Source organism: Phoxinus phoxinus, assembly GCF_949152265.1.
Source record: "Phoxinus phoxinus genome assembly, chromosome: 1".
NCBI classification, from domain to species: domain Eukaryota; kingdom Metazoa; phylum Chordata; class Actinopteri; order Cypriniformes; family Leuciscidae; genus Phoxinus; species Phoxinus phoxinus.
In genome coordinates, this window is record NC_136876.1 from 37,850,449 (window position 1) to 37,876,676 (window position 26,228).

Sequence of the window (26,228 nt, forward strand, 5' to 3'; positions counted from 1 at the left end):
TATTTCAAAATGCCAAGTCGAGTATTCACGTAAACACAGCAGATGTAAATACTGTGTGCATTCACTCTCTCTCTAACACACACACGCACACAAAAGAGGATTTATGCTCATCACTTGGTAACTCAACCTCACAGTGAAAGCCATGCACAATTAATTCCATATTGCAACTTATTTATTGTTTGCTGAATATTTGTTTGTTTATAGTTGTCTATGGACCGTTTTTTTTTTTTTACTGTGGCTCTTTTGGAAAAATGCATTATCCAAAAATGAAAAAATGTCTCTTTGGTCAAAAAGGTTCCCGACCCCGGTGCCTTTCACAGACATGTAACGTTAGCTACGTTAAGTTAGTCACAACGCGCTTTATTACATTCACTTCTCACCACAAACATACATTTGCATACACAGATATCATTCATCATTAATACAAAGTACTCCGTTAGTATCCATAACTGACATAATCCACAGCAAAACTTCTGTGAATAGATACCTTTTTGATTGACCTCGGGCTTAGCCTTCGGTTTGTTTTACCCTTCGAACATGGCGGCGGCTTGTTGCTATGCAAGTCACATGATTTGTGACGTAACGCCGACCAAGAGAATAGGGCCCGGGATTACTTTTAACAAGTAAATTTTAACATTACCGTACTTTTGGTTGTATTTTGTGAATAGAATATTACCAGATAATTGAGAAGGAGCAAGGATCTTTGATATTACTGTACAGAAATCGTAGCCAGCTAACGTTAGCTAGGCTGTGTTTACTGCATCACTCCCATGGAGAGGTTGGGTAAAGTAATAATTATAAGAGCTTCTCGGTTATCAGATACAAGCATTCAACGGCCCTGTAGTATACATATATACATATAGGTTATTTGTGTTTGCGCACGTGATATCAGGAAGCAATCTATGTAAGTTAATAACTTTAACTTACCTGTGTAACGTTAACTTTAATACACACATGACGGCGATGCGCAAATCGAGTGTGTGTGAGTGTGTGAGAGAGAGTAAGTGTATGTATATGTGTGTGTCACATCATTATTGTTTCTTCAACTTATTAAAATATCTTACTTTACTGAAACTAACGTTATCTGTTTCTGCTTCTTTATCATATTTATAGTGTATGATTTATAAAATAGCCTACCTTATATCCTACATCACATATTTTGATTTTGGACGTCTGGTCACTTTATATCTGATATCAGAATATTATATTACTGTTAAGCCTACTATGAATATTAAAATATGCCGAACCATGTGTCCTGTATATCATAGCTACATGAATGACATTTGCAGAAAAAAACCCCGCGTGAAAATCAGTTCGGTATTCAGTGAGGTATGATTAATTAAATGCGCTGACAGCTCATTGCACCTGCCATACAGATGACACTGAGTGGAGCGGGTGACCGGTTTAAGATGGCGGCTCCACGGCTCGACCGCGCTACTAGGCAGTCGCGGTCGATAGGGCGTCTATCTATATGATGTCTATGCGCGGAACCATTGCACCCAGTCATTTGTATTTCTTCGGCGCACGTAGTGTAACACTAAACACTGACCTGCCTTCGGTAATGTTGCATGTTTCAGTAAATAATGACGTTTATTTAGGCAGCTCTCCGTTTTAAACTTCACTGTCAGACTAGTTGCACATATTCAATGACGCCAACTGGTTACTCATGGACAAAACATTTTGGTTGACTATCTATCGAATGATACCAGTAACTATTTTGCGTTAGTGTTGTGCTTTTGGTTAGCTAGCAGGCTAACATAACGCGTTACTGCCATTATATCTCATATTTGTTTATGTCAGTTCTCTTTTCAGTTTATCAGAGATGCAGTTTATCAAGTGCATCAGATGTCTTACACTCATTCAGTTAAATTCTCATGTGGGGCAACACTTCATCTGTCCAAACCTGTATTGTAAATTCTACATTGCACGTTTTCAGCTCCAGCTGCATCCTTTATTCGCTTGAGATTAACGTACATAAACTCTAGAACTCGCGTCAGGATGTACAAGCAGTGGTCTGCAGATTTAAATTCAGATGCGAAGCTGATGTGGAAGCAGTCTGAATCCAGCCTGCAGCCAAATGGTGAAAAAACAAGTCCCATAAGCGTTATACTAGTTAGCTCTGGCAGCAGAGGAAATAAACTGCTCTTCCGATACCCGTTCCAGAAGGTGCCTGAAAACACTTCATCGGCAGCATGTAAGTCCGTGTGTCATCCTGGCGTTTGTAACGGGGACTGTAATATTTATGTCTGCATATGACACTGCCACACCTGCTGTGATTGATACATTTTGACACATTTCTACTGTCAATCACATTCATTTACACATGCAATAATATACACGAAGAATTGAACTTTTCAAGGTGTGTATTTGTATTTCATTAAAGCAAAACAGCGGAGTCCATATGTGTTGAATACATCAGGTGACTCTACGGAGGACCAGGATGGTGACTCAAGGTACTATGCAAAGCAAGGGTTTATTTATTACTTTTCGACTTAAGTTGCTTTAGAAGTGTGCATGTTGTTGATGTAAATGTGCTTTCTGCCAATACACTAAAAAAAAAATATGACCCAAATTATTCTGTTTTCTGCATGGGATAAACCCTAGTGGCATGTTAAGGGATCACCAGTGTCACCAGAGTTCATTATGTCCATTGTTGTACGTTTCTATGTTGTATGATTTTAGCTTGCTATCAGAAACGTCCCGAGTCCTTCACATTAAAATCAGTCTACTGGCTTTCAGAGACAACCTATAGGAAGTCGGGGAAGGTCTTTACGTTTTTATTAACAAGCTGTTCATACATGGGCAATAAATTAAAAAAAGCGATTAATACATGACAATTTGTACATATAGCCCGTTAAACATTGTCACCAGAATTAAAAAGAAAACAAACTTACTGTCCTGGATGATCAATCTTCAATCTTAAAATTTGGTTTGTTTTTGTCACCCCTATGTCATGCATCCTGCCAACTTGTCTGCTGCATTTTTTTTCTTTTCTTTTTTGTTTGTTTGTTGTTGTTTTTCTTTCTTTATGGCCCTATTCCCATTTCAGAGAACAAACTCCACTAACTGATGAACAGTTGGTAGCAGGGTAAGATTAAACCACCATTCTCAGTCTAAAGCACCTCTCCTTTTTCCAGAGCACCACATCTTTGTTCATCTTCTCTTCCTGATAATTTGTCTGACATATTTGTCCTGTTTTGTTTGCATTTGTTCATTTAAATGGCAAATGCAATCTGAGAAATTGTGAGTAATTGTGATAGCTTGTGTAATTTACGTCTAAGTGTCAGCTTAAATCGGGTCACGGATAAGTTGCAATGGTACGATTATGATTGTGCTCTTACATTCATTGAAATGAATTGAAATACAGTATTGCGGGATTTGCTTGAGATATGTTTGCAATCAAGAAATGATATTCAATCAAATGTGGTTCTGGTGATCGGCCTGCATTAATGCAATGCTCATGAACTCAACACATTTCAAGTCCTGTTTTCCTTTCTTTCTTTTTTTCCCCCCTCACATAATTAAATGTTTGAATCAGACCACTGACGTTTGTGCCATGGGCCTTCTTGGGGTCTGTCTCACTCTAAAGGACCTTGTCTGAGTGGGTGAAATCTATATTGTGGCAGAGTGATGAATCTGCTGGTTTATATTGCTCAGAGGGGGACAATCACCCGCATTCTCACTTATAAGTGCATTTTAAAGGTTTAGATCAGGGGGGAAAGTCCAGAGGCTTCACCAAATCATTTGCCCGATCACCCATCCCTTGTGAATCCCCTATATGTTTAGAGAGTGTATAATTCTCAGTGCTGTGTAGATTAGCACTTGAAATCCAATCAGACCCTCTGCTGTAATTGCACCCACTGATTGTAGTTTTACTCCTTATGTGATGTCTTTTCTTTATTCTTCTTTTTACTCCTTTACCTTCAAAGGTTTTCTGATATTATTCTCGCCACCATCTTGGCCACCAAGTCTGATATGTGCGGCAAGAAGTTTGAACTAAAAATAGACAACGTGCGCTTCGTCGGACATCCAACCTTACTGCAGCTTCCGCATAGTATTCAGGTGAGACATACCAGATATCCTGTGAAATTTTATTGCAATTTAATATAACTCATTTCTGTTTTAATATATTTTAAAATGTCATTTATTCCTGTGACGTTAAGAGATCATTACTCCAGTCTTCAGGGTCACACGATCCTTCAGAAATCATTCTAACATGATGATTTGCTGTTCAAAAAACATTTCTGATTATCAAATGTTGAAAACTGTTACTAGTTTAATTAACTTTTTAGTTGGTGGAAACCAAAATTAATTAACTTATTAGTTGGTGGAAACCAAAATCCGATCAATAGAAAGAACAGCATTTATTTGAATTTTTTTGTTATATTATAAATGTCTTTACTGTCAATTTTGATTAATTGAATGCGTCCCTGATGAATAAAAGTATTCATTTCTTTAAAATCTTACTGACCCCAGAATTTTGAACGATAGTCTGTACTGCGTTTGGTTAGGAAAATATTTTGAACTGTGAAATTTGGCCATTTATTCTTCCCATAAATGTGAGCTGTCAGAAAGCTGCTGTATGTTTGATGAGCTGCTGGTGATATTGCAAAGGCAAGATCACAGGCTAACAGCTCCACCTTCTGTTAGAGAGAAAATGTGTTAGGAGACCACTATGCCAAGAAATACTTTGCATTTGTTGAATGAGAATTTAACTTGCTTTACAGCAAAGATTCATAATAAATGAACTCAATCTGCAGGTAAATTCAGAATTGATTCTGATTATTCAATGATCACTTTTTCTGATATGTATGTTATCAACACAAAACTCTGTTATACTAACCTGCACAATGAAAGTATAATCTACATGCACACATCACATTTATTTCTCAAATGTAGAAATATAGTTGTCACGACTTAAAGCTGCAGTCCGTCGTTTTTCCTCTTTGTCGCCATCTCTGTTAGAAATCTGCAATTGCAGTTATTCGCGGAATTATTAACTGTGCGTGGGTAGTAAATCGGCATGAAACAGCGCGGATGAACACAATGTATTGAGGAGAACCTGTCGCGTCGCTGTGGATACTGTACTGTCATCAGCAATCTCAGAGTATACTTTTTGAAAGTGTCAACATTAGAATTTTCATCGGTAAATGTCATCTGAACAAGTAAGTAACATTCACTTTTGTTCTGACCAAATTCGGGGGGTGGGGGGAAGCATTGCAGTAGGCTAACGTTATATCATGCTGATTAAATCTAACGATTGCTTATATCACGTCAAAACGTGAAAAATATATTTTTTCTGTAGCCACTCTGAAGTCCGAAGTCTTTGGGTTTTACAACTGGTGAATCTCCAGTTGTCACTGGTGATTGTCGCTTTAAACTTTCGGGATCCACCATACCAAGTGGATAAATCTCCTCCATCATCCACACACGCTAGCCGGGGACTCCTTCTCTATGTGTACAGAAGTGACGTAATGACGCAAAGACATGCTCGAAATTCCCGCGGAAATCCACCAGTACCACTGGAATTAAAATCATTATTACAAGCTTACCGTTTTGAATCGAGGTAAGGCAAGCAGATCGTTTTGAACACTGGCTGGTTACGTTTTTTTTCAAAAATGTCTTTTTTTATATTTTTAAACCCAAAAAAGTGCCGGACTGCAGCTTTAAGTTAAGATTGTGCTTTTTTAGAACTTGAACTGCAATACACTCAATGCAACATTCAATTAATTTACTGCAATATACATACGTTTAAAAGAAAACAAACATTATTTATCATTGCTCTAAAAGTATCATCATGTGTCTACTTTTTGAAAGACATGTTTAATAATAAAATTAGCTTAATCTAATTCTACTTATTTATGATATTCCTTTCCCCAGGTCTCCAAAACCGACCCTTCTCCCAAAAGAGAGCTGCCCACCATGATCCTGTTCAGTGTGGTTTTTGCTTTAAGGGTAAGAAAACATCATATTTAAATAATCTCTTAATGAAAACTGATATCATCTTCATATATATATATATTTGTAAGAAGTATTTTCTTAACATTCCCACACTGCATAACTCTTCAGCTCCTGACGAACACATTCGTTATTATTTGAATTATCACTCAGTGACTCGTTTAACCATGTATTACTATATATTTGGAAGGCTATTGTCTTTCAAACACATGAACACATCAAACACATGATGTGAATACAAATTCACATCTTTTCATATTTACATACAATGCAGGGATTCCTCAACTTTTCTGTCAGCTTAACCTCTTTCACCTAGTATATTTACTTGAAGTAACCTGAATTTGTGATTTTCAGTTAATAAGTTAGGGCAATACAATTAATTTCACGATTCTCTGATGTTGGTTAATGGTAATGACACGCAGGTAAACAAACTAAAACATTTTTGATCTTTTTTAGTAAGTGTTTTATTTTTATTTGATTTTGTTTTTATTTTAGAATTATTTATTTTTATTTGACATTTTCACGATTTAATTACTTAATATCTTAAAAAAAAACTCTATTTGGTATGTTGGCCCCCAAAGATATTACAGGTACACTTAAAATATGTGACTATCATGGCATTAGTGTTTTGTTCTAACATAATTTGGTGTGATCATTGTTTAATATGTATTGCAAAAAAAAAAAAAGCATGCATTTTTAATACAGAATACTTTTTGGAGCCCCTGCATAGTGAATCAGCTGTTTGTGAGGATATGTGAGGTCAAGAGTTTCTCAGGAAGGGTGTGGATTTTGATAAGCCTCCAGTGTGCTGTCTATCAGACAGCCTGACAGGGAGGCAGGACTCTGTTCTCCTCACAATCAGACCACACATGATCAGACCCACCCCGGTGCCACCATGACTTAACATAGCAGAGCGCTGAGTCAAAGCTCCAGCTGTAGAAAACACACACTCACGCTCCTATCAGTTCTCCAGCAAGGCCCACTCCCTTTACTCGGGACCCTCCCTCTGTCACACTGCCCACCATTAGTCTGCAAATTTGAAACAAGAAGATATTCTGTAAAATATTAGGTTGTATTTTTGGTTGGGTTATTCTTTATGCCCCCTTAAAAAATATCAAAGTGCAGAAATGATAAACATGTTAATCACACAAAAGGTATATTCAAGTCATTGTGTGCATGAATTATTGCATGAATCAAATGACTATTTTCATATATACATCATGTACTGTATTTTTGTGGACTAAATAGTATTTTGTGGTATAATGTGTACATTTAGATTTAACTCAAATGTTTTAGTGTATACTTAGATTATATGCACTTTATATTAGTCAGGGGTCAAATCTGATTATATACAGATTATAAATTTGAGAGGTTTATAAAGGTTTTTCTTGTCCTCTATAATCGTGTAACTACAGTACACTGCACATGCACATTGCAAATATTTGGGTATTAAATCAAGGAGAAAAATATATTTATTTTGCTCCTTGTGAGAGACATTGTGAAGAGTAAAAAAGAAAAGTAAAAATGCCAACAAAGACGGATTTTTGGCTGAGCTGTACTGTAAAGTAAAATGTATAGTTTGCATTAGAGATATCTGTCAATGAAAAGTCTAGGAAAGGGATTTTATTTTTATGTAATATTAAGTACATGCTGATGTTTATATATGTATATATATATGTATATGGTAACACTTTACAATAAGGTTCATTTATTAAACATCAATTAATGTATTAACTAACATGAACTAACAATGAGCAATACATTTGTTACAGTATTTATTAATATGTGTTAATGTTAGTTAATATGAATAAAGCTGTTCATTGTTTGTTCATGTTAGTTCACAGTGCATTTGCATTAACTCATGTTAACAAGATTTTAATAAAGTATTAGTAAATGTTGAAATTAACATTAACAAAGATGAATAAATGCTGTATAAGTGCAGTTCATTATTAGTTAATGTTATCTAATGAAGTTAACTAATGTTAACTAATGAACCTTATTGTAAAGTGTTACCATGTATATATATATATATATATATATATATATATATATATATATATATATATATATATATATATATATATATATATATATATATATATATGTGTGTGTGTGTACTATTTATATGAATATTTGTTTCATATGGTTTTGAGAAATTTTATTTAAAAGCTTAAAGTTAAGACTCAATATGTGTCATGTAGTGTAACCAAGCAAAAAATAATAACATATTTTCCTCACACCTTGAATGCGTGTTGATCCACATGGCTTTGATAGGTATTAAGGAAGCAGTGAAACAGTTTTATTACAAAATACAATCATGCCAAAAAAAAATTTTCAGCATAGATAGACATTTTTTACTTTGTCCCCCCAAAAATATAAAATCGTCACCAGTGTTGGGGAAAGTTACTTTTTAAAAGTAATGCATTACAATATTGTGTTACTTCTTAAAGTAACTATTTGTGTTAGTTACTTATGGAAAGTAATGCGTTACATTACTTTAGCTTTACTTTTCTCAGCTTGTTTGATTTGTAATTTGAAAAAAAACTATCTAAAGGTCTATTTCTGGAAAATGTAAAGTAAGCCTTAGGCTGAAGGAAATGCAAATTCACTCCTGTACAGTAGAGGTAATCTGATTACGTAACTTGCATTGTTTGTAGTACGTTACCCCCCAACACTGCTCATCATAGAAAAGGTGTATTCAAGTCATTGCATGCATGAATAAATGCATTTTTAGTGTATTTTTGGATTAAATTAATTACAGTGATGAGTGTCATGTCATTGACCCACTCATTTTATGAACAATAACTGTTTGTCTCTCTGTTTGTGTTTCCACCTTGTACAGGCCAATGCAGACGCCTCCGTCATCAACTGTATGCATAACCTGTCTCGACGCATCGCCATAGCCCTGCAGCACGAGGAGCGCAGATGCCAGTACCTCACCAGAGAGGCCAAGCTCATGCTGGCAGTGCAGGACGAGGTCACCACCATGACTGAGAGTGAGTCATGGTGACTCACATTATTTAAAACCCTGAGACTCATAGTTTATGGTTTACTGGTTAAGTAATTATTAATATTTGTACAAATTCTACACTATAAAATATTTTAGAGCTCTGCATAACTAGAAAAAATTATATTTATTATAAAAATGGTTTTAAGATTTACACTTTTTCACTTACACTTTTACAAACAGGATACATCTCTACAGGTTTTCTAGTAAAATGGGAATCCTGTTTCTTCGCAGAAAAGTAAAATAGTTGTTGAAAGGTTGAATTTAAATGAGCAATCTCTTGATTTGTAGTTGTTTTGGCTTATTTTAAATAATTGAACCTTCCTGATGCATTCGGGTTCGTTTTGACCCGCAAGAGGTACATCATTTGTTTTTGTTTTTTTAATTCATAGATTTTAGTACGAAAATTAACGAAAAGTTGTGTTAAGACTGTCAAAATACACATTTATTATTTAAATACAAAATGTAGGAGATATAACCATTTAAACTAAATTATTACACCTTTTGCGTTCAGGTCCATTTTTACCCGAAAGTGACCTGTGGCTTTACATATGAAATGATGGTGAATTTCTTAAAAAAATTATTCTAGACATTGATTACCGGTAGTTCGATTTGTCTCAAATTACTTCTGGTAAATACACTTCCGCTTTTTTTTCCAAAACTAAATACACATTTTTTCCATCACACTTGCGCTGCATTTTGTTTATAAGCATGCTTGCTCGTACACACACACAATATTTCTGAAATTAAATTAAAATGACAAATTAATTTACCAACTGTTTTTAGATCAGAATTTCATAGACCAAATAGTCTAAATCTGAAAAAGAGGCCAGAGAGGCCAAGCTCACCAGAGAGGCCAAGCTCATGCTGGCAGTGCAGGACGAGGTCACCACCATGACTGAGAGTGAGACGTCCTGTTCCCTTGAGATGTGCAGTGTTTGTCCTGCTAATGTAATCACTGAAGCTGTGACATGATTTTCACCACGACGTTTACCTGTTATTATAGCAGACAGCACCCCACAGTCGCCGTTTCGCCAGATCCTTCCCAAGTGTAAATTAGCCAGAGACCTAAAGGAGGCCTATGACAGGTGAGTAGTGTTGCCTTAACCGTCATTTACCCAGATATTCCTGTCATCGGGGTGATAACATTCTTATCAACAAATGTCCCTTTGATTTTAGGGGTAGGTTATGGTTAGGAGAAGGGAAATGGTTGTTTAGGGCTATAATTGTTCAAAAGGAACACGTCCTGCTGGGCTAAACCATGCAGCGTGTAATGCAACAGGGGTATAGTTGTGTCCTAGCACTGTTATTGATTTTTTAACTTTCTTATGCATGAAATACATCATTTTCATATATGACTAAATGTTGCATACAGTTGTATCCACCTTTTTTGTAATGTAAGAGTCCATTTGTAACTTAAATGTGTGAGGCTCCTGGTTTCAGTCCGTTATGCTGCTTGACATATTTATTGTCATGTTATTTTAATCACAAACACGCTGGTTTGTAAACACACCATTTACTGCTCTTTGTTATTCTTTTAGTTATTTCCCCATAGCATCTAATGAATCAGAAGTCTTGCATATTTCACAGAATATAGCTTCTGATTTGCAAAATAAGGTGGACCGACAAACATGCTTGACTTGTGTCTCTATTCTAAACTGAAAGAAACCCTCTTGTAATTTCTGTCATGGTATCCTTATAGACTGTGTGTTTTTTTTCAGTCTCTGCACAACTGGAGTTGTTCGGCTTCACATCAATAACTGGCTTGAGGTCAGTTTCTGCCTTCCACACAAAATCCACCGTGTAGGAGGGAAACACATCCCGCCAGAGGCTCTTGAGCGCAGCCTAAAGGCCATTCGGTGAGTTACAGCATATATCCAACACATTTAGCAACATGTTACATCATGTTGCATTTAATTAAGCAAGTTGCTCCAGTTATTTTCTTGAAATATTTTCTCGCTTTTTTAATGCAATTTTGTGAACTTTTTCCTTCTTGTTTCATGCAAGCAAAAGGGGTGTTTACATTGAATAATATAGTATTCCTCAGCGTGCTTTGTTATGAAGCGCTATCTATTCTTCGTGCACAGTATGTATACTACTTACTTAAGCAATAGTATGGTAGTATAATAATCTGACAATAGCCTTAGTCTCCTGCCTTTTTTTGCTTGCATGATCAAGTGCACTTGCTATTTGCCCAGAGTGTAATGTGAACCGCAAGTATTGTTGTGTTGGTGTGCCCCCTGCAGGCCGTATCACGCCCTGCTGCTGCTGGACAGTGAGAAGGCCTTGCTGGCTCAGCTCCCTCTGGACTGCTCTCCCGCTCTAGTGCGCCTCATCAAGACCTGCTCAGCCGTCAAGAACCTGCAGCAGCTGGCTCAAGACGCTGACCTGGCTCTCCTGCAGGTCAATGACTACATGCCACTGTGCACTTTTATCAGCCATGTCCTTTTTTTCATGTTTTCATCTTCTCTTTGGTTTGACAAAAACAAGCTCTAGTTTTAGTCCTGGCAAAAATCTAATGAAGAGTTATTTCTACATGTCATAGCATTTGTTTTTGTTATAGTCTTATACTGCCACCTAGTGGACAGAAAAGAATTCTGTTGCAATAACATGGCAGAAATGTTTTGGATATACTATCTATAAAACAGTGTTTTTTAACCTTTTTGACTATAACATGTATTGTCCACATCATTATTTAAAACCCTGAGACTCAAAGTTTATGGTTTACTGGTTAAGTAATTATTAATATTTGTACAAATTCTACACTATAAAATATTTTAGAGCTCTGCATAACTAGAAAAATGTATATTTATTATAAAAATTGTTTTAAGATTTACACTTTTTCACTTACACTTTTACAAACAGGATACATCTCTACAGGTTTTCTAGTAAAATGGGAATCCTGTTTCTTCGCAGAAAAGTAAAATAGTTGTTGAAAGGTTGAATTTAAATTAGCAATCTCTTGATTTGTAGTTGTTTTGGCTTATTTTAAATAATTTAACCTTCCTGATGCATTCGGGTTCGTTTTGACCCGCAAGAGGTACATCATTTGTTTTTGTTTTTTTAATTCATAGATTTTAGTACGAAAATTAACGAAAATTTGTGTTAAGACTGTCAAAATACACATTTATTATTTAAATACAAAATGTAGGAGATATAACCATTTAAACTAAATTATTACACCTTTTGCGTTCAGGTCCATTTTTACCCGAAAGTGAACTGTGGCTTTACATATGAAATGATGGTGAATTTCTTTAAAAAATTAGTCTAGACATCGATTACCGGTAGTTTGATTTGTCTCAAATTACTTCTGGTAAATACATTTCCGCTTTTTTTTCCAAAACTAAAGACACATTTTTTCCATCACACTTGCGCTGCATTTTCTTTATAAGCATGCTTGCTCGTACACACACACAATATTTCTGAAATTAAATTAAAATGACAAATTAATTTACCAACTGTTTTTAGATCAGAATTTCATAGACCAAATAGTCTAAATCTGAAAAAAGGACAGATGGTTCGAAAAAGAAGTCCACATTTCACTCTGCTGCCAATTATTGATGAGCCACTGCAGCATGAAAAGGAGATTCATGCAGTTTATCATATTTTTTCATCTGAAAGTGAAATTATATATTTTTTGAAAACATTACTGATGCTGCTTTGATGTTTTGTCAGAAAAGAATGTGTTGTTTTCATAAATTTAGACTTCTGAGCAGTCATGAGTTTTAAGTTCAAAGATATTTGACTAAATCCATTGAAGTCAAAGGATTTCATACTGTTAATTCCCATATTATATGTTCTTTAAAATTACATATAATGATATACTCAAATAAAATGTATCAAAAATATTGATTACAATTTTTATTGCATCACACTGTTTTTGCCTTAATTCTTGTAAGATTTAAATTTAAAAGAATTAAAAATATATATATTATTAAAACGGGGGTAAAAACATGGTAACATTCAAAACTTTAAAACATTTTGCACCTTCACCAATTAATGTCATGTTACTGATCAGATACAACATAGATTTAGCTGAAACATATTAAGTTATGACTGTTTTAAAAGCTCCACAGGGTCCAAACGGACCCGGGAATGCAACAGGTGTATACAGTTAATTTTTTAACACATTAGGAGGGTTGAGTCATCTTAAGCCCCCCTAGGAGGTTTGCTTTGCTTTCTATTAGGCTTCGGTCCCTTGGAGAACCACTGCTCTGAAGTGTAACACTGTCTCCCACAGGTCTTCCAGATAGCTGCGCATTTGGTGTACTGGGGTAAAGCCATCATTATCTACCCTCTCTGTGAGAACAACGTGTATATGCTCTCTCCCCATGCAAACATCTGCATGTGAGTATGTGCTCTCTAGAAAACCAATCGAAGCTCTTTTGCATTGTCTTTGCTCTAATGTACACTCTTTACAAAGTTAAACTTCTCATGATTTTTTTAAAAGAACCTCGTAATTCCGTCAAAAAACCTCTATGCAGACATTAATCGTGATTTTGTGTCTTCCTCCCCCCAGCTACTCTCCTCTTGCTGATGAGTTCTCCCTCCAGTTTCCAGGTCATGACCTGCCTTCCATGTTAGCCAAGTTCTCACTTCCTGTATCTCTGTCGGAGTTCAGGAATCCACTGGATGCCCCTGTGCATGAGGTTAGTGTCGTAAGCCACAATTTTACTATCTCGGACAAACAACAAGCAGGAAGACATTCCTTTTCAATGGAGAGCAGTACAGGAGCATTGTGAAGATTAGTACATATGCGAATGCAGAATTTTCAGATCCAATTTGAGCTTCTGATGCGTTGGAATTTGGACTTACCGCATGTGTCCGCCTAGTCTGTATCAGAACTATGAGATAAGTAAATAAATTCACTAAAACGTTATTCTTTAAACTTTACATTTCTGTAGAAATGTTATGAATAATTGTCAGAAATAAATATTTAATAATTAATTATACATTGAGTCCTAGAAAACCTACTGTTTTTCTTTCAGACGTATAGACGTCTTTGAATTTTACGTGGATGAAAACAAGGCTGTGAGGGAAAAACATAGTCTTTCCAATGGCGTGTGCTTTATAAAGGCCCTAGATCACATGTAACGTTTAAAACGTACCACTTTCAAAAAAAAGTTTTTTGTCTACTAAAAGTCTTTTGGAAAGATGTTTCGTGATTGCGAGTCCATTGAACACGCTGTACTTCTATTCCTAAGCCTCATTTTCATTCCTGTAAAAAATAAAATATGGAGTCTATTGGTGGTCAGTTGTTTTGTGTGGACATGTTCATACCGGTACATTCATTATTCATCGGATTTAGTCTCAATGGTCAGTAAGAGTCAAGGTCTATGTGGGTAAAATACAACTTTGCAATTTTCAACCTGTTTTGCACCGTTAAGAAGGGTTTTCAGCTTTTCCATCCTTGGACGGCAACATGCCCAGTGCATTATGGGAGTTGCCGTTATCTCTAGTCAGGTATCACCGATTTAAAAAACAAATTCCGCCTTTTTTACTGTATAGACAGCCACATTTTATTGAAAGCCCTTTTTGCCAGCAGTGAAGTACCCCTTTAAGGCTTGTAGATGAAGTAATTATTGTTACCATTATGTGTGTAGGCCCAACTCATTCAGATGGTGGTATGGATGCTCCAGCACCGGCTGCTGTTTCAGATCCATACGTATGTTTATCTGCTGGTCCCGCCCACTGACGAGGAGCCTGGTCTGCGGGAGGAGGAGCCACCCCTAGCCACACGCGTTACAGGCCGAAGTCTGAGCACTCCCAGTGCCCTGAGCTTCGGCTCTCCCAGTATGTAACCCAGTTAACTACAACTCCACACAGACATTCACATGAGAGAAGAGACGCATAAATAATCAAATAAATTGTCAGTAGTTTATCTCATTTTCTCTCTGCAGCAAGTAGCGATGACATGACCCTGACGAGTCCCAGCATGGAAAACTCCAGCGCTGAGCTGCAGACCAGTGGAGACTCTCCTCTCAATAAAAGAATGACGGAAACGCTTCTGGCCAGCCTGACCGAACATGAGCGGCAGGCCATACTCCGTGTCCCAGCGGCACAGAACCCAGAGGACCTGCGCTTGTTTGCCAGGTGACAGAGCGTTTTCTTTTTTACAGCTTTTAAAAAAAAAAAATTATCTCAAACGTGACTTTGCTCCGAACAGTAGGTACGTTTTCATAAGTTTGCACTCATTTTCATCTATCAGAATGAATCCATTCTAATTTCTGAAAGTGTCTAAACACTGCAATTCGATTTAATTTCGACCTGTTTACATGTATTCCAAACAAAATTTCAGCACATGTGCAGTGATCAGAATCAGACAAAATGAACCGATAATGTCATCTGAGCTACAGTACCGCCAGCATAAATGTAGTTTTTGCCTTGATGACACATCTAATATGAAAGCTTACACGTGTTTTTTTTTTTTTTAAACGAATATTTAGTCTCATCCACTGACTAGGGCTGCATTTCCCAAATGCATCGTAAGCCTAATCTAATAAAAAAAGATACGCACATTTATAAAACGTAAAATGTAAATGTGTTCCACGGCACTGCCCATGTGCACTTGATATTTTTAAATCCAATTGAGAAAATAGTCTGATACAAGTGTTTACGTGCTTATATTTTTCCTGTTTATTGGATTATTTATGGTCTACAACACCTTTCAATCCGATCAAGATTTAATTTGAGCGTTTACATGAAGTCCAATCAGTCTTATTTTAAATGGATTATTTGGGTGCATATTAATGTAGATATTGTTGTATTTCTTCAGGCTTCTGCATTCCTTCAGAGGCCATCATCACCTGGAAGAGATCATGTACAATGAGAACATGCGTCGCTCGCAGCTGAAAACTTTATTCGACAAGTTTCGCAGTGTTTTAGTCATAACCAACCATGAGGACCCCATCATCTCTCTGTTCCAGTCTCCACCAGAGTAAACGGATCCTTCAGCTCGCCGTGAGTCTGAGGACGGTGTGACGTGTTTGTTCATCATCGGTGGCTTAAATAACATAATTCAGGAGCAACAAAATAATGACCTGCTCAGTTTCAGAAGAGGCTTATGGAGAGAAACCTCGCATAATCTACTGTGTATATAACTGTGCTGACCAAAGATTTTTATGTTGTCATGATTTTACCTCATAAGTGGTTGATTTTAATAAATGATTCAGGGGTCGTGGTGTGCAGGTCATCCTCGGGCAGCCATTAAATGGATCATTTCAGTATTCCACCCAAGCATCTCCTATTTTGATATCGTTCCCTGATGTGATATTTCATCTCCTCAAGCAAACAAGACCAAAAACACATGCCATGATGGTAATTCCAGACTATAAGACCGCATGCCCTGAAGACTCCAGTGCCGAGAAACCGAGATCGGGAAGAGAAAGAGAAAAAGGGGGTTGTAATGCCTATGAGGTGCAAATGGTTTTCCAAACATCTGTAAAATCAATGAGCACCAGGAATAACAAGACTATTTATTAAAGAAACATGATGTTACAAAAAACAGACCTGTTCAGAAATCAAACTCCGAGGAATAGTTCACTCAAAAATGGCGATTCTCATTATTTACTCGCCCTCATCTCTTTCCAAACCTGTATGATTTTATGATCTGTAGAAGCTTGTGATTTTTGCTGGGTTTTTTTTGTTCTCAATACACTAAAAGTGAAGCTTTCAAGCTCCAGAAAAGACGAAATGATAACCATGATAGATTTGTGTGCTATATTCTCAATCAGATGGCTTTGTGAGGGGAGTTAAGAAAATGATTGGTGAATAAATATGTAAACTTCAGCCTTTTGCTCACACAACATTATTATATGGCTTTAGAAGACTATAGAGAATATACTTGCATTATATAGAGAATATAAAGCACAACCATTTTTATGGTGCTTTTCATCGTTTTTTTTGCGCTGCTTCTGGTCACCTTTTATTGTATTATATGGAAAAGAGCAACCTGGACATTCTGCTAAACTTCTTTTCTGTGCTCTTCAAAATAACAAAAAAAAAAAAATACAAGTTTAGAACAACATGAGAGTGAGTAAATGATGACAATCTCTTTAAAGAGAGTGAACAACATGAAGACCTTTCAGGAGACTGTCTTTTGCGAATCAGTGGAGGATTGTGAATGCATCTGACGCTCTGCGTCTCTGTTCAGGACGCTCACACATGGGTGTCCTCTCAGGTAGAAGCGAAGCGGTTTGGTTGCCCATTCCCCATGAGACTCAACTCCGATCCGATGGGCCGACACCACCTCTCCAGCGGGAACAGTCTCTCGCTCTGGGTCCCTCTCAAGCCACACCTCGGTGTCAGTGGCCATATCCCTGCGGTCGAAGCAGCGCTGTATATCTAGAGCTTGGCACAACTTGGACGGGCCATTGCAGAGCTCTTTGTCCTTAAGGGTTTTGGCTCCAGCCTTGCGTTTGGCTGCTCGCAGGCCCCTCATGACGTCCTGACCCCTCAAAGGCTCCAGCGAGCGCAAAAGCACGGCCGCCCCCTCCCCTGCACACACACATAGTAGAGTAGTAAGCAAGGCTCCTCACTGTCTCCTTCCTGTTGGCTTGTGTCTTTGTGCGTATGCTCCAAGCTTTCTCTAGGTGCCAACTTAACCTATAATGAGAAACAGTTGGAGAGAAGCAAAACGGCAGCTAAACAAAACACTTGTTTCTTGCGTAACTAGCGATGAGGGGTCGCCTCCGGCTCCATCTCCTGTTAAGCCCTTTTTCTACGTGCGTGCGGGCAATTAGAGTGGATTTTGGAGCCTCACCTTGGCTGGAGACGTTCATGCAGAGGTAGATGCCGTAGATGGGATAGACATAGATGGTCCCAGGCTTCATGAACATTGCAGTGTTCCTCTCTGTGCGTTTCCCCCCCGCTGAGTGGGACGCCTTGTCCTCCCCACCCAAATATGCTTCGGTTTCCACAACCCTTGCTCTGAGCTCAGTGCCATCAGTTAGCTTCCTCACCAACACCTAATAAAAACAGAAACCAGATATCCTGCAAAAACACTGAACAAATCTGTACAGTCATCTTGTATCCAGCAGGTGGTGCAAATGTGCCAATAAATTATGACGGCTAGAATCACGTGTTAACAGTTGGTGCTGGCTAATGATGATATGTAAAATCTTGTTGCTTTTTGAGTAAAGGTGGGCTATTGTTTTTTCTAAACGACTGGGTCTATGACAAAAAATACATGTTCAAAAGTTTGGGGTCAGTAAGGTTTTTTGAATGTTTTTAAAAAGAAGTCTCTTCTGCTCACCAATGTTGCAAAAATACAGTAAAACCGTAAAATTGTGAAATATTATTGCAGTTTAAAAAACTGTTTTCTATTGTAATATATTTTAAAATGTAATTTATTATTGTGATCAAAGCTGTGTTTTCAGCATCATTACTCCAGTCTTCAGTGTCACATGATCCTTCAGAAATCATTCTAATAGGATGATTTGAATTTTTTTTTTTTATTAGCAATGTTGAAAACTGTTGTGCTGCTAAATATTTTTGTCAACTGATCTTTTTTTCCAGGATTCAGAAAGCATTCAAAAACAGCATTTATTTAAATTAGAAATCTTACTGAACATTATAAATGTCTTTGCTTTGATCAATTTAATGCATCCTTGCTGAAAAAAAGTAAACCAACTGACCCCAAACAAACTTTTGAATGATAATGTAGGCATAATTACTAGGCTATTTTCTTTTTTTTAAACAATGTTTAGTTTGTTTAGTAATATTTACCAAATATTATTAATAACTTATCTCTTTGACATTTTTTCAAGCAAGGTTGGTTCAGGTTGTAAAATGTCATGGGGTGCAACTCCCCAAAAAACCTAATGATATTCATTAATAAAAAATAATAAAAATAAACTTTTAGTTTGAAAAATATTTGTTCATGTCATGTAGGAAAGAGTCATGTTGTAAACCTTTCTGATTTTTTTTTTCAAAACCATACTAAACCAACATGAATACAAAGTCTACATTTTTCTAAGAACAATTTGTGTTTTAAACTAGAAAACGAACCATCAAAGCACTAACACATTGTGTGACACTCTAAAGTCTGTGTTCAATCAAACTGGGTTCACTTATCCTTTGAAAGGTTGCTTAAAATGTGCTAAAAGATGCTACAGCCAGTCATGCAGGGAGGTAGAGCAAATACAAGACAGCTGTGTGTGAACGATGTTTATGCAGTGAGCGCGACAGAGTGTGAAAGCCACAAGTGTCACCTTCTCCATTCTGGCTGCGGGCTGGACGAGTGCTTGGTCACACCGAGCAACCTAATATGGGTCAGACCGGACACCCTTCGACATGATAATGGCTTTTCGTGCTTCTCATTACACCCCCTTATTTACACACTGCTAAACTGAAAACAAACAAGGGCCTACTTTGTGCTGGTTAAATCAACCTGAAACTCGGCACTGTCATGCAAGAATGTGGCTAATTTTCTCGTATTAGAGTAGCCTCAATGTTTTCAGCAGCCTTCTTTCCATTTTAAACCTCATTAAAATGCAAATTAGGCCTCTGTGTCCGGCCGAGTCTATTCTGTGCTCTGCATTCTGCATTTAACTCTGTCATTCAAGTAGTTCCATGAGGTTAAGCTGTATTTCAAGTGTTCACACACAGTGAGTGAATTAGCGAAGCAAGATATGCTGTCTGCAGTCAAGACAGGGAGTCATTAAAAAAACACGTAGAAGCCAAAGTGATTCTCAATTTAATATTATATCTATATTTATTGTCAAAATGGACAAATCTTATTTTTAATGGAATTGCAGTGTTTATTATAAATGATTCAAGTCTCTTCACTGATGACGTGTTTACTGACAACCTGTCACTCACATGAGATCCACCAATAGCAAACCACAATCGACAAATCAATTCCCAATGGACAAAATTAAATCCCGCCCTACATTTTTTCTTGTTCGAAAAGCCGTTTGACTTTGATATATGTCACAATAGGGAAGAAAAAACTATCGCAACTTGTTTCATGCTGATTTTAACACATTTTATGAGTATCAATGTATTAGTTCCAACACAATTTTGTAGCATTGCAGAAAAAATTTCTTCCATCAAGTCAGAATTGGACTTCTGAACACTGACTCTTGCCAATGAATGACTGAGTATGTGCTTGGGATGTTGCTCATTTCTGGGTGTCACTCCATGATTTCATCAGTTTCTGTGAATAATTTTTTACAGGCCTGGGGTTCATTTTTCTGTCTTGAGACGGCTCAGGATTACTTTCCTAACACTTTCCTTCATACTCTATGATAGAAATAAGATATGAATATGATGATGCCATTTCTGACCATTTGAATGTAAATAACTAATATTAAGTTAAACATTTAATGCAGGACTTTAATGCCATTTGTGTTCTATCTGCATTCCAATGATATAGGCCTAGCCTACCTAGTGCTGATATAATTAACAAGAATATAGCCAGGCCTATGACAGAAAAAAAGGCAACTAATAATATTAGAGAAAACTTTTTTATATAGTTTTAGTAAACAATAACAACAATGCCTGACACTTTAGGAACGTGATTTCTTGAAAGTTCAGCAGTAACCTTTTCATATGAGGTGATTTCCTGAGATTGGACCCTTCCCTCAGCTTACCTTGCCGAGAAAGGCCTTCGCCAGATCAACGCAGGGCTGATGGAAGAAGCTGTCACTCAGTCTGACGGGGTCTTTCATTGAGAAATAAGGGCTGGGATGATCCGCAGTGTTCGTATCAGACTGACTCTGTATGAGTCTCTTGGGAGGTTCACCATCGCCATAATCGGTTTGAGGTAATGACAAATTATTTCTCTTCCGTGTCGTCATTATATTAGGCTAAATATTTTCCCCAAACCATACGTTTATTCCAGTCTTTCTTTCTATCTATCTATTATTATTGTATTTAGTTTTTTTAGTTTACTTTATAATTAAATGCTAAATAAAAAAATGCATTTAATGCCAAAAAGCATGCAGGAATAGCGTCATGTCGCGTTTTTAGGTGATAGTCTATAGCAAAACTGCAACATGTTCATATGTGTGCAGAATGCAGATTAGTGAATAAGTATAACTGCGGTCTTGAGAGGGGGGGGGGGCACTTAAGGCGTTTACTGTCGCTTCTGTGTTTGATGGATGTTATGTTGAATACGGAGTTGCAGCAGCTTTAACAAATTCATTCAGTTGAGTTTCAGCAGCAGCCCGGGTTTGTTTACCTTTAACAAGCGCAAAGCACTCTGGTATATTTAAAGGGCCAGTGTCGTTTGTGTGACATTTAGTTGCAGAACAACTGATTTGTTGGTTTGTAGTTGTTTTGATTGATTTTCGGATGAAATAAAGTGCAATTATTTTCACCACTTCTCCCAAAAAAGTTTATCACCCATAGAAATGAGTAGAACTTTAGATCCGATCTGCCAAATCACATCTTAATACCTCAACACGGCCTCTCATCATAACTATTTTACGTTTTGGCTAATTTTTGGCTAATTTATATGATTTGATACCATCTCATTTATACATTTTCATACTATCAAATTGCTCCCCAGTGATGGGTATGTTTAGGGGTGGGGTTATGGTTGAATATTCATTCTTATTTTTTTACACATCGTTCAAATTCATATGAAATCACCACCTCGTAAAATACACAGTTAGGTTTTCCCTTGAGATCAGTTTGGACTGGCTGGCCCGAATTGTCCCAAAATCATCAGAGACTACCTAAGCGGTGACAAAGCCTTTAAATTAACAGTTCGCCCCAAAATTAAAATTCTGTCATCATTTACTCACCCTCATGTCATTCCAAATCCATAACACTTTTGTTCATCTTCAAAACACAAATTAAGATATTTTTCATGAAACCTGATTTCTGTCCCTCCAAGGACAGTCCATGCAACCCAAACTTGCGGATCATAACGTTCATAACGAGATAGTAAAAGAAAATAAATCATTATGAATCGAAATTTGATTTTGGGTGAACAATCTCTTTTAGACCCCATCAAGAAGAATTGGGCACTGGTAAAATATCTACTAAATACAATACAATAATGTTGCTTACAAAAAAATACTACTAATTTAGTCAGAATACACAGATATTTTTTATTGATTATCAATAAAAAAATATGTTCTTTACAGAAATGGCTTACAGGGATGCCATGTTGAGATAACCAGCTTTGTCTTAAAGGAAAACTCCGGTCAATTTTAACATTGAGCTAAATTTTTTGTAAATTTGGAGTGCTGTCAATACAGAGAACAACGACAAAAATCGGTGTTGCCCACCGTGTTATCCTCTTTTTAAAATTTGCACCCTATTGACTTGAATGGGGCAAGGTTTAAACCTGCTTTTATCCTCTGAACATTCTGTCGAGTTTACGCGCGTGATCATAGGTAACTAAGATGATTTTTTTTTACAAATATCCATCAGAGCTGATATTCTCAAAACACCACACAGCACCGTCTTCGGCTGACAGCTGACAGTCTGAGTCTCCACTGTTGCTTAGTTACCTATGATCACGCACGTGAACTCGACAGTCGACTACTGTGGACTTCGACCGAAAACAGGAAGTAAATACAGGTATGTGCGCTTGTTGAATTAACATCATTTTTATTCATATCTTTCACATCTAATGCAGTCAGATTCACCGTGTTCACTCTGAAGGAATCACTCAACATGGCTGGGCACTTGTAATGACCCATTAAGGATGTTTAGAGGATAAAAGCAGGTTTAAACCTTGCCCCATTCAAGTCAATAGAGTGCAAATTTTAAAAAGAGGATAACACAGTGTAGGCAACACCGATTTTTGTCGTTGTTCTCTGTATTGACAGCACTCCAAATTTACTAAAAATTGAGCTCAATGTTAAAATTGACCGGAGTTCTCCTTTAAAGGTAACCAACAACAAACTTACCTCAGACTTTGCTGTCGTAACAGTTGTTTAGAAAGAAAAATATAAATTGTAATGACTCAATGCCCTTTATAAATCTGCAACATTTCCACATATAGATACAATCACAGTATTGCATAATATTAGTAGAAAGCCTACTACTATTACTACTACTACAAAAAAAAGAGCGGTTCTCACGCCTGTTGATGCCAGTAATTTGTAAGAGGGTTATTTCCAGTGCCAGTAGACTGTTTAATGGCCTGTAAGTCATCTATCAATGATAACTCAAAGAAATAACAATACACTGATATTATATACCTGAAACACTATTGCAAAATAGTTGTGGTTTAGTATTCATTCTTTAAAAATATTCATAGTCTCCATTCCCCGAGAATGCTTGTGATTTGTCAGAGCTCAGAGGGAGTGAGTGTCTGTGGTAAGGAAATGCTCAGAAACATCTGACGGAGAACCACACCGATCAGATTTTAGGGTTCAGTTTAAGGTTAGGTGTAGGGTTAGGCTTTATAGGTTGGACAACGTAATTCATATCAATCAATCTTTTTCCTCTGGTTTTAGGGAAACGATGATTTGGATCATGATTGTTTGATAGGAATGTTCCAGCAATGATCCAGGAACATGTCATGCATAAAGTCAAAGATAGTACAGACTGGATCATTTCAGTGTTTTTTTATGGCTAAGATATCAGATGTATACCTATCTAAAACATTACACAGCAAATGTTCAGAGACTTTAAACGGAGTGTGACACGCAGTGGCTTTAATGGGACTTACAGATTCAGGCTTTAACTGAGCCACTCTCTACGGTCTCAGCATGTCTGTCATCAGTAGCAGCAGGCCGACTCCTGAACACCTGGCTGATCGCCTGTGGACACCCCCAGAGGACACAACCACCAGCTGTAAAGTTAGTGAGACCGAAGAACAGACGACAGGATGGACAAAAGCCTGTCCCAGGCCTCCCATCTGACTCCTCTGAAGCCCGTCCAAAGTCTTTGAAGCGCTTGCAATATGTTACTCTGCTTAGGTGAGTTAAAGCAGAGTGTAGAGGCATATAGTATTATTGCTCAAAATTGAGCTTAGGGATTTTTCAAAACCTTTATCCCAAGTATTAAGGCCCGTTCACACCAAGAACGATCTACACCAGCGGATGATAACACTCTTTTTTACAAGTTCAAACTTACAAATCTTCAGATAGAGTAAAGAGTATGCATATTTGGCATGCTGTCCGAGGAGAGGACTCCGAGCTCGCAATTTTGGCCTGATCCTAGAGTGCTCCCCCCGTATTCCTGGCTGTGGTAGTAACAAGCCAGTGAGAAGTCAGGTGGAGGGATGCAGAAAACGTAGGTGAGTCGACAAAAGTACCGACTTACACAGATACACACGGGAGCATTTGAAAGCAGGCGTCTATCAGCGGATCCTTAATATCTACTAATAGACGATACGCTAATAGACGCCTGCTTGTGTAAGCGCTCAGTGAAGACAATATGTTTTTGAAGAGTTGATCATTGTAGGCAATCACAGACATATATTTGTGCACATGAACACAATGGCCAACCAGAGATGTTTAAGAATCTGTTCAACAGCTAAAAATGCTAGAGGAATATGCTGGCATCATCACATTTTTTAAAATACTTGGTACCGAAGTCGGTACTTTTGACAACACTATTGGATATCATTTGAACCTGTTCCCCCTGAACTTTGTTAATAAAACATCATTTATTGCAATTGTGCGATGTAGTTTAGGTCGTCTACCGCTTTAAATGCTTGAGCTCTTTAAAGCAGGATGGATTTTGATTGGACCCCCCCCCCCCCACACACACACACACACACACACACACACACACACACACACACACACACCACCACCACTGTGGGTTAAAGGTTTGACTGAAATGCTTGTCTTGAAATCATTTATATTTTACCAATGATTAAAAACTGTGCTAGATGTTACGTTTTGTGAGACAACCACTGAAGAAGCCATGTTTATAAATGGGTTAAATTAAATTTGCATAACAGTGACTGTAAAATATGTATTTTAGGTATGGGAATGGTATATTTTGAGTTCTGATATTTGAGATATGGTCATTGGGCTACTTTTGATTGGCCATATTCTGTTATGCAGACCTGGCAACACTGTTGGCTGTCAATGTTTTTATCAGCAGGAAGATCTGCATGCTCACACATTGCTGCTCTGATGTGCAATGGTAGCAGAAATAGAAAGGGGGCACACTGTTGGCTGCCAATGTGTAAATCAATATGTTTAAGTAACTCAAGAATGCCATAAACATTCCAAGGTGAAATATGCTCATGGCTCATTTTAATAGTGCAGTGGAGTAACCAGCTGCACCTCCAAGTTCCTTTTCAAAAGTTACAATCGATGCTGCACTGCTTATCGCATTGGGAACGTCTTTAATCGTAACCCGCTGTGAATATAGTGTGTAAACACGTCAATGGAATCGACCGGAAGTAATATAGCCTCGGTGAGTGACTTCATCGGCGCGCACCCGCGACACAAGGCTATAATTAGATGAGCTGCGGGTGCATCGCCAGGTCTTTTGTCTTCAGAGACCTCTCTATGTTTGGTGTGCAAGCATGTATCTCCTCTTTATCTACTACAGATCTTTGTTAGGAGTTATTTAGTTTATCACTGGCAGTGTGCAGATTTTCTCTTTCTCATCTCAACGATCTAAAAAGAGTTTAGAAAAAGTAAAAAAGAGAAATGAGTCAACAGAGTAAGCGCTGTGTCCCTCCATGTTCTCGTCCTATGTCAGAACTGGATACACACGCTTACTGCTTTGTGTGTTTGGGGGAGGAGTATGCGAGCATTGTGAACTGTTCACAGTTAAAATGCTTCGTGCTCGTCTTGGCTACTTTCAGTCCGCACCCGGATTAACATCGTGGGGCTCCCGAATGGATTTGGCTGATGAGCAAGAGACGGGTCCGTCCCTTTCGCTGGCTCGCTCACCAGATCCACAATTTCCCTCGCGTGATCCCTAAGCGCACCCCGAGGGACACTGGGCTTTCGCCTGCCGCTATTGAGACCATTCTAAGTGCTAGGGCCTCCTCCACTAGAAAGAGTTATGCCAACAAATGGCGTGTCTTTGAAAGGTGGTGTGTCGTACATAATGCAGATCTGGTCAACTGCCAGATTGCTTCAGTTCTGGACTTCCTGCAGAAAAAATTATCAACAGGCACATGCCCGCCACTCTCAAGGTTTATGTGGCCACTTTTTCGGCTTGCCACGCCTTGGTTGACGGGGTGCCACTCAGGAGACATCCTCTGCTCGCTGGCTTCATTCGCGGGGCCAGACAACTGAGGCCTCCCGTAAGAACCAAGATCCCTTCGTGGGACTTAGCTATAGTCCTCAAGGGTCTGGTTGAGACCCCCTTTGAACCTCTAGAG

The 26,228-nt window shown here is 37.7% G+C and overlaps 3 protein-coding genes across 8 annotated transcripts in view; 2 read left to right on the forward strand and 1 right to left on the reverse strand.

The window, feature by feature from the left end:
• The first annotated feature begins 1,370 nt into the window (after positions 1-1,370).
• nprl3 (NPR3-like, GATOR1 complex subunit) lies at positions 1,371-16,610 on the forward strand. Of its 6 annotated transcripts, XM_079610505.1 has the most exons (15): positions 1,487-1,558; positions 1,801-2,194; positions 2,384-2,453; positions 3,050-3,088; positions 3,930-4,062; positions 5,881-5,955; positions 8,801-8,954; positions 9,972-10,053; positions 10,687-10,824; positions 11,212-11,368; positions 13,206-13,312; positions 13,485-13,614; positions 14,569-14,758; positions 14,866-15,058; positions 15,741-16,423. In XM_079610505.1, the coding sequence occupies exons 2-15, from the start codon at positions 1,999-2,001 to the stop codon at positions 15,904-15,906; spliced, it is 1,830 nt and encodes a 609-aa protein (XP_079466631.1). In that variant the 5' UTR covers positions 1,487-1,558; positions 1,801-1,998; the 3' UTR covers positions 15,907-16,423. The 6 variants fall into 6 exon arrangements, with proteins under 6 accessions (XP_079466630.1, XP_079466633.1, XP_079466631.1 ...); XM_079610504.1 differs by having other exon boundaries at positions 1,371-2,194; positions 15,741-16,610; XM_079610506.1 differs by having other exon boundaries at positions 1,496-2,194; positions 9,975-10,053.
• On the reverse strand, positions 16,421-21,177 carry mpg (N-methylpurine DNA glycosylase). Its single transcript, XM_079610640.1, has 3 exons — positions 20,560-21,177; positions 17,727-17,931; positions 16,421-17,461 (listed from the first exon to the last, which is right to left on the reverse strand). Exons 1-3 carry the CDS (start codon positions 20,764-20,766, stop codon positions 17,049-17,051), a joined length of 825 nt encoding a protein of 274 aa, XP_079466766.1. The 5' UTR covers positions 20,767-21,177; the 3' UTR covers positions 16,421-17,048.
• rhbdf1a (rhomboid 5 homolog 1a) overlaps positions 20,544-26,228 on the forward strand; it is a 75,665-nt gene continuing 69,980 nt past the window's right edge. Inside the window, exon 1 of the mRNA XM_079610472.1 lies at positions 20,544-20,732. The gene's annotated coding sequence lies outside the window, so the exon portion shown is untranslated. The remainder of the gene's footprint in view (positions 20,733-26,228) is intronic.